This window comes from Thalassophryne amazonica, unplaced genomic scaffold (assembly GCF_902500255.1).
Source record: "Thalassophryne amazonica unplaced genomic scaffold, fThaAma1.1, whole genome shotgun sequence".
Classification (NCBI taxonomy): Eukaryota; Metazoa; Chordata; class Actinopteri; order Batrachoidiformes; family Batrachoididae; genus Thalassophryne; species Thalassophryne amazonica.
The window spans coordinates 45,977-58,417 of record NW_022986376.1 but is presented as its reverse complement, the minus strand read 5'-3'; the positions used below and the strand labels follow the sequence as shown (position 1 = coordinate 58,417).

The window sequence follows — 12,441 nt, the reverse complement described above, 5'->3', positions numbered from 1 at the left end:
ATGTCATAGGTATTAAAGGCACTGCGCTGCGGTGGTTTGAATCATATTTGTCTAATAGATTACAGTTTGTTCATGTAAATGGGGAATCTTCTTCACAGACTAAAGTTAATTATGGAGTTCCACAAGGTTCTGTGCTGGGACCAATTTATTCACTTTATACATGCTTCCCTTAGGCAGTATTATTAGACGGTATTGCTTAAATTTTCATTGTTACGCAGATGATACCCAGCTTTATCTATCCATGAAGCCAGAGGACACACACCAATTAGCTAAACTGCAGGATTGTCTTACAGACATAAAGACATGGATGACCTCTAATTTCCTGCTTTTAAACTCAGATAAAACTGAAGTTATTGTACTTGGCCCCACAAATCTTAGAAGCATGGTGTCTAACCAGATCTTTACTCTGGATGGCATTTCCCTGACCTCTAGTAATACTGTGAGAAATCTTGGAGTCATTTTTGATCAGGATATGTCATTCAAAGCGCATATTAAACAAATATGTAGGACTGCCTTTTTGCATTTACGCAATATCTCTAAAATCAGAAAGGTCTTGTCTCAGAGTGATGCTGAAAAACTAATTCATGCATTTATTTCCTCTAGGCTGGACTATTGTAATTCTTTATTATCAGGTTGTCCTTTGTTCAAAATTCAAATTCAAAATGCTGCAGCTAGAGTACTGACGGGGACTAGCAGGAGAGAGCATATCTCACCCGTGTTGGCCTCTCTTCATTGGCTTCCTGTTAATTCTAGAATAGAATTTAAAATTCTTCTTCTTAATTATAAGGTTTTGAATAATCAGGTCCCATCTTATCTTAGGGACCTCGTAGTACCATATCACCCTAATAGAGCGCTTCGCTCTCAGACTGCAGGCTTACTTGTAGTTCCTAGGGTTTGTAAGAGTAGAATGGGAGGCAGAGCCTTCAGCTTTCAGGCTCCTCTCCTGTGGAACCAGCTCCCAATTCAGATCAGGGAGACAGATACCCTCTCTACTTTTAAGATTAGGCTTAAAACTTTCCTTTTCGCTAAGGCTTATAGTTAGGGCTGGATCGGGTGACCCTGGACTATCCCTTGGTTATGCTGCTTTAGACGTAGACTGTGGGGGGGTTCCCATGATGCACTGTTTCTTTCTCTTTTTGCTCTGTATGCATCACTCCGCATTTAATCATTAGTGATCGATCTCTGCCCCCCTCCACAGCATGTCTTTTTCCTGGTTCTTTCCCTCAGCCCCAACCAGTCTCAGCAGAAGACTGCCCCTCCCTGAGCCTGGTTCTGCTGGAGGTTTCTTCCTGTTAAGAGGGAGTTTTTCCTTCCCACTGTTGCCAAGTGCTTGCTCACAGGGGGTCGTTTTGACCGTTGGGGTTTTTCATAATTATTGTATGGCCTTGCCTTACAATATAAAGCGCCTTGGGGCAACTGTTTGTTGTGATTTGGCGCTATATAAAAAAAAAGTTGATTGATTGATTGATCCATCCATCCATTTTCTTCTGCTACATCCGAGCTCGGGTCGCGGGGACAGCAGCTCAAGTAAAACTGCCCAGACCTCCCGATCCACACACATCTCCCCCAGCTCCTCCAGGGGAATCCCGAGGCGTTCCCAAGCCAGCTACAAGACATAGTCCCTCGAGTGTGTCCTGGGTCTTCCCCGGGGCCTCCTCCCGATGGGTGTTCCCGAAACACCTCTCCAGGGAGGCGTTCAGGGGGCATCCAGAAAAGATGCCCGAGCCACCTCACCTGGCTCCTTTTGACGTGGAGGAGCAGCGGCTCGACTCCGAGCTCTTCCCGAGTGACAGCGCTCCTCGCCCTATCTCTAAGGGAGCGCCCAGCCACCCTGCAGAGGCAACTTATCTCGGCCGCTTGTACTCGTGATCTTGTTCTTTCGGTCATGAGCCAAATCTCATGACCATAGGTGAGGGTCGGAATGTAGAACATAGATCGATCAGTAGCTCAGCTCTCTCTTCACCACGACGGTCCGATACAGCAACCACATCACTGCAGACGCTGCACCGATCCGTCTGTCAATCTCACGCTCCATCCGTCCGTCTCTCGTGAACAAGACCCTGACATACTTAAACTCCTTCACTTGAAGCAAGGACACTCCACCGAATAAAATATTAGCTAAGCAAAGATAAACCTTGGATCACAAAGGGACTTCGAATGCATGCAAAAAGAACATTTTTTGAACAAGCAGTTTTTAAAATGTAGAACCAACTGAAGCTGAGAAAAGATATAAGACATATAAAAACAAACTAACACACATTATGCGATCGTGTAAAAGGCAGTATTACAGTGATTTTCTGGAAAAAAATAAAACAAATATAAAGAGTACTTGGAGGTTTTTAAATGAAATCATAAATAAGAAAAAAGTTGTTAAAGAATATCCTGCCTATTTTTATACAAATGCTGACACAATTGTTAAAGAAAACAAAGCTATAGCAGACTGGATGACTGGATAGAGAGCTACTTATATAGTAGGTATCAGTGTATCCACTATGGTGGGACAAATTCCGAATTTTTGAAGATTACTTGTGGGGTGCCCCAGGGTTCAGTCCTTGGGCCACTGTTGTTTCTTTTGTATGTTAATCAGATATGTTTGGTTTCAAAGTATGTAAGATGTATTTTATTTGTGGATGATATGACTGTGTTTTGTAGTGGGGATCATTTGGGACAAATCATGGACAAGATAAAGAACGAATTACATAAATGTAAACAGTAGTTTGATTTAAATAAATTATCGCTCCATTTTGGTAAAACTAAGTGTTAGGGTTTGGGAATAAGTCCAGGAACTTGAGCAAAAATCTATTACATGATATTGAAATTGAAATTGTAACAGATACAAAATTTCTTGGTGTTCATATTGAAGATAGATTAAGCTGGAAAACACATTAACTATGTTACAGCCTTACTTTAAAGCTAAAAGAAACAAGGCATCAGACTAAAACATGGAAGAGTGTTGAAATGTGTGCAGCTGCACAGGAGCTAATTTATACACAGCAGTTTACTACAGAAAATCATTACAATTTTTTTTTAGTTGAAGAATAATTTCTGATTACATTTTGAAGTTTAAAAAACACCAAAGAAGGCCCTTTATGAGCAAAAAAAAAAGCAAAAGCTTAAGTGGGGTAGAAGCCTAAGCAGCCCCCGAACCCTCAGCTTCAACTACACACCCGGGTATACATGGAATAAATACATTATATTGTATGTTGATATTAAAAATGTAACATAACTTACATTGTGATATTCAACCACTTCCTCAATGAAATCCATCCCATCAGCTAGCGGAATCTGAACTCCTCTCTTTGTCCAGTCTGAAACACAATTAATGTATCTGTTGTGAAGCTGGGTCTGGTTTGGCATTGGAACACTTTATTGTGTGGATGCATATATATATATATATATATATATATATATATATATACGAGGTCTGTGATAAAAATAACGGACCTTTTTATTTTTTTCAAAAACCATATGGATTTGAATCACGTGTGATTACATCAGACATGCTTGAACCCTCGTGGGCATGCGAGAGTTTTTTCACGCCTGTTGGTTACGTCATTCGCCTGTGGGCAGTCTTTGAGTGAGGAGTGGCCCACCCTCTCGTCGTTTTTTCATTGTTTAGGAATGGCTCAGAGACTGCTGCTTTGTTTGATAAAAATTTTTTCAAAAACTGTAAGGCACAACTGAGTGGACACCATTCAATAAATTCAGCTGGTTTTCGGTAAAAGTTTTAACGGCTGATGAGAGATTTTGGTCTGGTAGTGTTGCTTTAAGGACGACCCACGGTGCCTGACGGCGATCTGCGCTTCAAGGCGGCAGCGTCTCGCCGTTTCAAGTTGAAAACTTCCACATTTCAGGCTCTGTTGACCCAGTAAGTCGTCAGAGAACAAAGAACTTTCAGAAGAAGTCGGCATGAGGAGTTTATTCGGACATTCCATTGTTAACGGACATTTTGTAATGAAAGAATGTGCGGGCAGAGTCGCATGTTGGGCCAGACCCGACCGCGGGGGTTGCGACAGGAAAAACACCTCTGTTGGAAACCTTAATGGGCAAGTTGGAACATGCCCAAGCTGTTAAACAATTTCTCAGTTACTCACTTGTTGAAAGCCATCAAAAGCCGCCTGAATTTTACAAATGGTTTTCAACACGGAGGTGTTTTTCCTGTCGCGGTGCACACAGATTTGCGCGCACGTCTTTCATTACAAAATGTCCTTAAACAGTGGAATGTCCGCATAAAGTCCTCATGCCGGCCTCTTCTGAATCTTCTCTGTTCTCTCACGACGTCCTGGGTGAATTAAGCCTTAAATTAGGATGTTTTCAGCTCGAAACAGGCTGACGACGGCACCTGGAAGCGCTACACGACGTCCCGCTCCGTGGGAAGTCCTTACAGTGACAGAAACACTCCATAATCTCTCATCAGCCGTTAAACCTTTCATCGAAAACCAGCTTAATTTCTCGAATAGTGTCCACTCGGATATTCCTCACAGGTCCAGAAAAAATGTTGATAAAGCAACGCGCACCGTCCGCAGTGGCTATTCAGACAAAGAGATTCCAATGGGTGGGGTGGAGCACTCCTCACTCAAGGCCTGCCCACAGGCGAATGACGTCACCGACACGCGTGAAAAAACTCACGCATGCGCAGAGTTCAAGCTTGTCTGACATAAAAACATATGAATCAAATCCATTTATTTTTTGAAAAAAATAAAAAGGACCGCTTTTTTCATCACAGACCTCGTATATATATATATAGATAGATAGATAGAGAGAGAGAGAGAGAGAGAGAGAGAGAGAGAGAGAATAGAATGCTTTTTATTATCATTATACACAAGGTACAATGAAATTAAAAGACAACTCCCATAGTACAAAGGTATAAAAGTAAATATAAAAAGACAAATAAGAATAGATACATGTATTTACAAGGAGCCTTGTAGTCCTTAGTCTGGGTCTCATTAACATAAGATCACTGTCCTCAAAATCATTGTTGATTAATGATCTAACTATTGATCATCAATCAATCAATCAATCAATTTTATTTATATAGCGCCAAATCACAACAAACAGCTGCCCCAAGGCACTTTATATTGTAAGGCAAAGCCATACAATAATTACAGAAAAACCCCAACGGTCAAAACGACCCCCTGTGAGCAAGCACTTGGCGACAGTGGGAAGGAAAAACTCCCTTTTAACAGGAAGAAACCTCCAACAGAACCAGGCTCAGGGAGGGGCAGTCTTCTGCTGGAACTGCTTGGGGCTGAGGGAGAAAACCAGGAAAAAGACATGCTGTGGAAGAGAGCAGAGATCAATCACTAATGATTAAATGCAGAGTGGTGCATCTAAGTCTATACCAGCATAACTAAGGGATGGTTCAGGGTCACCTGATCCAGCCCTAACTATAAGCTTTAGCAAAAAGGAAAGTTTTAAGCCTAATCTTAAAAGTAGAGAGGGTGTTTGTCTCCCTGATCCGAATTGGGAGCTGGTTCCAGAGGAGAGGAGCCTGAAAGCTGAAGGCTCTGCCTCCCATTCTACTCTTAAAAACCCTAGGAACTACAAGTAAGCCTGCAGTCTGAGAGCGAAGCGCTCTATTGGGGTGATATGGTACTATGAGGTCCCTAAGATAAGATGGGACCTGATTATTCAAAACCTTATAAGTAAGAAGAAGAATTTTAAATTCTATTCTAGAATTAACAGGAAGCCAATGAAGAGAGGCCAATATGGGTGAGATATGCTTTCTCCTTCTAGTCCCTGACAGTACTCTAGCTGCAGCATTTTGAATTAATTGAAGGCTTTTCAGGGAACTATTAGGACAACCTGATAATAATGAATTACAATAGTCCAGCCTAGAGGAAATAAATGCATGAATTAGTTTTTCAGCATCACTCTGAGACAAGACCTTTCTAATTTTAGAGATATTGCGCAAATGCCATCCAGAGTAAGGATCTGGTTAGACACCATGTTTCTAAGATTTGTGGGGCCAAGTACAATAACTTCAGTTTCATCTGAGTTTAAAAGCAGGAAATTAGAGGTCATCCATGTCTTTATGTCTGTAAAACAATCCTGCAGTTTAGCTAATTGGTGTGTGTCCTCTGGCTTCATGGATAGATAAAGCTGGGTATCATCTGCGTAACAATGAAAATTTAAGCAATGCTGTCTAATAATACTGCCAAAGGGAAACATGTATAAAGTGAATAAAATTGGTCCTAGCACAGAACCTTGTGGAACTCCATAATTAACCGTAGTCTGTGAAGAAGATTCCCCATTTACATGAACAAATTGTAATCTATTAGATAAATATGATTCAAACCACCGCAGCGCAGTGCCTTTAATACCTATAGCATGCTCTAATCTCTGTAATAAAATTTTATGGTCAACAGTATCAAAAGCAGCACTGAGGTCTAACAGAACAAGCAGAGATGAGTCCACTGTCTGAGGCCATAAGAAGATCATTTGTAACCTTCACTAATGCTGTTTCTGTACTATGATGAATTCTAAAACCTGACTGAAACTCTTCAAATAGACCACTCCTCTGCAGATGATCAGTTAGCTGTTTTACAACTACCCTTTCAAGAATTTTTGAGAGAAAAGGAAGGTTGGAGATTGGCCTATAATTAGCTAAGATAGCTGGGTCAAGTGATGGCTTTTTTTGTTTTTGAACTTTTTATTTAGCCGTTTAAAACATTGAACAGAACAATTCTTGACATCTCATTTCCCTTAAAATAAGAGGGTACACTCCATACATATATGATTTAGGGGTATAGTGAATAGAGTCTATACATGGTGTCTAGGGTAAACTTTTCACAATCTAATGGGGAGGTAATATTTTGTTACATTTCTCGTCAAACCTCCACGTATCTCAAGATGCATGTCCATTTTTGTTCAAAGATGTCCATAGATAGCTGGAGATTTGCACGTCAGCCGCTCCATTATGTACACATTTTTCAGTTTCTGTTTCCATTGTTCTATAGTTGGCGGTTTTACCTCTTTCCAATTTACCGTAATCATTTTCTTTGCTATCAGCAAGAGGATCCTCAATATGTATCGCTGATTAGTATTATATAGGTCTCTAGGAATAACTCCCAGTAGGAACAACATAGGTTCTGGGGTAATATTTATTCCTAGAATAGTGTCTATCTCTTTTTTAATGTTGTCCCAATATTCCTTTATTACCGGACAATCCCAAAAAATATGTGTTGTATCTCCTATATTTCCACAGTTCCTCCAACAGAGTGCTGTGGTAGGTTTCTCTGCAAATGAAGAGGTGATAAGAGGGGTATAAAAATATCTAGTTTTCGCTTTCCAGTCGAATTCCTTCCACAATTGGCTGTTAATTCCCTTATGGCAACCTATACATATATCATTCCATGTGGAATCTTCAATTATTATATTCATTTCCATCTCCCATTTTTCTTTGATATAGTTTGTGTTTTGTAGAGTGTCTGTTTTCAACCTTTTGTATATATTAGATATATGTCTTTTTGTTGGAAAGTGTTTTTCCACAATGCTGATAAAATACTCCTCCATCTCATTTGGGGCTTCACTAATCATTTCCTTTTCTTTGTGGCTTGTAATATAATGCCTAATCTGAAGATATCTATAGAAGTCATTCGACGGAAGGTCAAATTGCTCTCGAAGTTGGGAGAAGGATTTGAGTTCTGTTTCTGTAAAAAGTTGGTTAATTATATGGAGGCCTTTTTCTGCCCATCTTCTAAACCCATTGTCCCACATCGAAGGGGGAAAATCAATATTTCCTACTATAGGCATAGCCCTTGAGATTGACTGAGGCCCCCCAAGCGCTTTTTTAACTGTTGTCCAAATTTTTAAGGTGTATTTTATCCATTCATTCTTTAATTTAATCTTTTTGACTGACTTTGTGTCCATAAAGGATAGTATTGATAAAGGAACACCCTCAGTTGAATTTTGCTCTATCTGAGTCCATATTGTTTCCTGATCATTTCTAAGCCATGCCACAATTGCATTTATTTGTGCTGCCCAATAGTAGTTTTTAAAATTTGGTAAACTCAGTCCTCCTCTATCATTAGGCAGATGGAGGCATTTCAATTTTATCCTCGGCCTCTTCCTTTGCCAAATAAATGTTGATATTAGTTTATCTAACATTTTTAAGGTGGAAGCAGGTACTCTTATTGGGAGGGATTGGAACAAAAAAAGAAGTCTGGGCAGTAGGTTCATTTTTATTGTCTCTACTCTACCAAATAAAGACAGGGGAAGCACCTCCCAACGTGTCACATCTTTCTTTAATTGTCTAATTAATTTGTTATAGTTGGCCTCAAACAATTGAGTGGAGTTGGGTGTAAGAATAACTCCTAGATATCTGAATCCTTGTTTGGACCAGTGAAAGGAGACACTATCATTCAATTGTGTAGGCCAAGTACCCGAGATCATCATAGCTTCTGATTTAGTCTCATTAATTTTGTATCCCGATACTGACCCGTATTTATGCAAGCATTTTATAAGTGTGGGAATGGAAAGGACAGGGTTTTTTATAAAGAGCAAAATATCATCCACGAATAAGGCTATTTTGTGGATTGTCCCTCCTTCATCTGCTATCCCTTGGATCTGCGTGTTTTGGCGTATTGCCTCTGCCAGAGGTTCAATACTTAAGGCAAATAAAATGGGAGATAATGAGTCTCCCTGTCTCACACCTCGCTCAATCCTGAAGGAGCTAGAGCAATGGCCATTGACTCTTACTTTGGAACGAGGTTCTTTATATAGAAGACTAATCCATGTCACAAATTCTTTTCCAAAACCCATTTCTAACAATGTCTGTCTCAAAAATATCCAGTCAACTCGATCAAATGCTTTCTCCGCATCTAAACCGAGAAGCATCGACGATTGTTTCTCCCTTGCTGCAATTGTTTGCAAATTCAGGGCTCTTCTAATGTTATTTGTTCCATGACGTCCTGGTATGAACCCCGTTTGTTCTGGGTGTATTAATTTCTTAATATTTTTTTGAATTCTGGTAACTAATATAGAGGTCAGGATTTTATAATCCACACACAAAAGGCTTATTGGGCGGTAACTAGCACACTGAAGAGGATCCTTTCCCTCCTTATGTATAACCGTTATCATGGCTTCTGACCATGAATTTGGGGGATTTCCTGATTTCAGTGCGTAATTGTATACTTTACATAATACAGGAGTGAGTTCCTTCATAAATATTTTATAATATTCACCTGAGAAACCATCTGTTCCTGGTGATTTATTATTTTCAGTTTAGTAATAGATTCTTTAATTTCATTTTCTGTAATAGGTTTTATTAATAGTTCTGCTTCCTCACTTGTTAGTTTATTCAATTTAAGTGGCTTTAAGAATTCTACGCTCTCCTGTCTCCTAGATTCTGATTCATCTGTCCTATATAATTGTTTGTAATATGTTGCAAAGGAGTCTGATATTTTAATTGGGTCGGTTTCTATCTGGTTAGTTTCTGGGTTCCTTATCTTAGGGACTGCGTGGTTAGATTGGGTTTTTCTAAGTTGGAAAGCCAGTAGCCTACTGGCTTTATTACCCATTTCATAGTATTTTCTGTTGGTGTATCTAAGAGCTCCCTCTGCCTTATATGTCAAAAGTTCATCTAATTGTTGTCTAACCTTTTTTATTTTGTCAAGGGTGTCTTTATTTCCATATTGTTTGTGTTCCCCTGTTAATTTTTTTATTTCTGCTTCCAATCCTTGTTGTTTTACATGCCTTTGCTTCTTTATTCTAGATCCTATAGATATAATTGGGGTTTTTCATAATTATTATATGGCCTTGCCTTACAATATAAAGCGCCTTGGGGCAACTGTTTGTTGTGATTTGGCGCTATATAAAAAAAAAGTTGAAGTTGATTGATATAATCTTCCCTCTAATTGTGACTTTACTGGCATCCCATACAACTGAGGGTGAAACACTACCATCATCATTAATAGCAAAGTATTCAGTCAGAGCTTTTTGTATTTCTTGTCTAATATTTGAGTCCGTTAATAATGAAACATTAAGTCTCCAGTGTTTAAAGTAGTTTTCTGCTCCCAGGTTAATTTTCATGGTCACAGGGCCATGATCCGAAATAGTTATTGGTTCAATTGTACACTCTTTTACCCTGTGGAATTCGGTTTTTGATAAGCAGAAGAAGTCTATCCTCGAATAGCTTCCGTGTGCTTGAGACATAAACGTAAAGTCTCTCTCATTAGGGTGAAGTTGGCGCCAAATATCTACGAGGCCCAGTTCTTTCATCATGTCCGTCAGCCCCTTAGCCATTTTGGATTGAGATAATCTTATTTTAGGTAGCCTATCTAGCTTTGAATTTAGAGTGCAGTTAAAATCACCCCCTATCAGTATGATCCCCTCGCTTTTCTCCGCTAATAAAGCTGTTATTTTTTTAATAAAATGTGGACAGTCTTCATTTGGGGCGTACACATTAACTATAGTTATTTTCTTTCCTGCAATCGTGCCTATCACCATCACATACCTTCCTTCCTCATCTTGAAAGAGTTTCTCATTATTATAGTACACAGATTTGTGAAACAATATGGCAACCCCTCTCTTCTTTGCTCTCTCGCATGATGAGCTATAAACCTGATCTACTCATTCTCTCTTCAATTTTAAATGCTCCACCGTTGATAGGTGTGTTTCCTGTATCAGAGCAACAGAGCAATGTAGTTTCTTTAATTGTCCCAGAATTTTTTTCCTCTTGATCTGGTTGTTGATTCCTCTTATATTATAACTTATGAAATTCAACTCAGTCATAGTCCCCATAGAGTCTCACCATATAATTCTCTATCTGTTCACCCTTAAACATCATATTGAAGTTAACCCCCAACCAAGTGATATCAGTTATGTATGTCAAGAGAACCAAAACACAAAGAACATAAGAAAAAGAAAAAAATGCTTCCACTACATCAATCTGACATATCGGCTGAGCTATGACCATGTCAGATCCCCGTTGGTATTGGGGCAGAGAGGTGTGACCTACCTTCTCTGTGGAAAAAAGTACATACAATGCAAATGTGACCAATGTTACACTAAACTGTAAGAGAGGTCCAGCAGAGTGTATACCACTCACAGGGTCAGCGTATCCGCCTTGGACCATCTATCATATATCCTTGTTTTGTGACAACAAAATATACTCAAATCATAGAACATAGTGACGCTTGTTGTGTTCCTTTAAGTCCGTTAGATGTATCTACTATAAGTCCAGAAACCTTATCTCTATGCTAGTTAGAATATGCTTATTGTCCACCTTAATGGTAGGGACCCTTCAGTCTTCTCCTTGCAGAAAGGTTTTGAGATCAGCTGAAGACAAAGGCATCCCTCTCCTTCTCTTTTCTTTGCTCCTCCATCCATCCTTCAGTTCTTCCTCAATGCGTTCCTTCTCCTCGTATCGCCCCTCGATCCCCAGCTCCTTCAGCAATGTGGCAGCGCTCATTAGTGATCTGAACGTCTTCTCTCCGGTGCTCAGCTTAATTTTCAGTTGTGCCGGGTACACACACTTTGCCTGGATGTTCTTCTTTTTAAGTTGTTTGATAACTTCAAGGACCCTCATTCGTTTCTGTTGCAGATCGGGAGAATAGTCCTGGTCGAAGTAAATCCTTTTACCTTGGTAGACCACCTTCCCCTGGCTCCATGCCTGCTTTATAATCGTGTCCTTTACCGCTGCATCCAGGAATCTCACTATTATCGACCTCGGTGGGGCTGTTGGATCCTTGGGTTTGGCCGCCAGGGAGCGGTGTGCCCTTTCGATTTTTATGTCTAAGTTTGGTGGTAGTTTAAGCTCTTTCAGGAGCAAGTCTTTAACAAAGCCAGCTACATCCCCTCCTTCACTATCCTCTGGGATTTGAAAGATCCTGATATTGTTTCTTCTCAATCTGTTTTGGAGGTCATCACACTTTGCTGTAAGCTCAATATCGCGGTGCAGCAAATACCTCAGTGCTCTGTGGTGACGCGTCTCTGTGTCCTCCACCGTGCTAATTCTCTCCTCCAACCTCCCCATTTGTTGTTCGTGTTCAGCCAGTTGGTTTTTTAAATCGGAAATAGATTGTTCCACACGGTTAAGAGACAGTTTAGTTTGACTGTGTCCGTCTTGGTTTTCTTTTCGAAGTTTTCTCAGTTCTTCCAGTACCATTGTATCTGGTTGATTTATGCTGCTACTAGCCGAATTCTTGCTAGTTGGGCTCGGCGGGTTCAGCTTGTTATCGTCTTTTCCTCGCGTGGGGTCAAGTTTCTCCTGTCTTCTTTGTCCCGCAGAGGAACTCATGTTTTAGTATTCTGTTTCTAACGTTTCAGCGTCGAATTATTATAGTTGTCACCTTTATTTTCTTTTATGTCCGGCGGAGCTCCGTTACTTTGCTACCGCTGCATCCATGACGTCACCGGAAGTCCGTGATGGCTTTTTAAGTAATGGTTTAATTACTGCCACCTTAAAAGCCTGTGGTACATAGCCAACTAATAAAGATA

At 40.0% G+C, this 12,441-nt stretch overlaps 1 protein-coding gene across 1 annotated transcript in view; it reads right to left on the bottom strand.

The window, feature by feature from the left end:
• Positions 1-3,190: 3,190 nt before the first annotated feature.
• The window catches only part of LOC117506145 (phospholipid transfer protein-like), a gene marked incomplete at both ends in the record, with an annotated part of 37,046 nt that continues 27,795 nt past the window's right edge, over positions 3,191-12,441 (bottom strand). The window contains one exon of the mRNA XM_034165647.1: positions 3,191-3,308. Coding sequence (XP_034021538.1) covers positions 3,191-3,308 — 118 coding nt within the window. The remainder of the gene's footprint in view (positions 3,309-12,441) is intronic.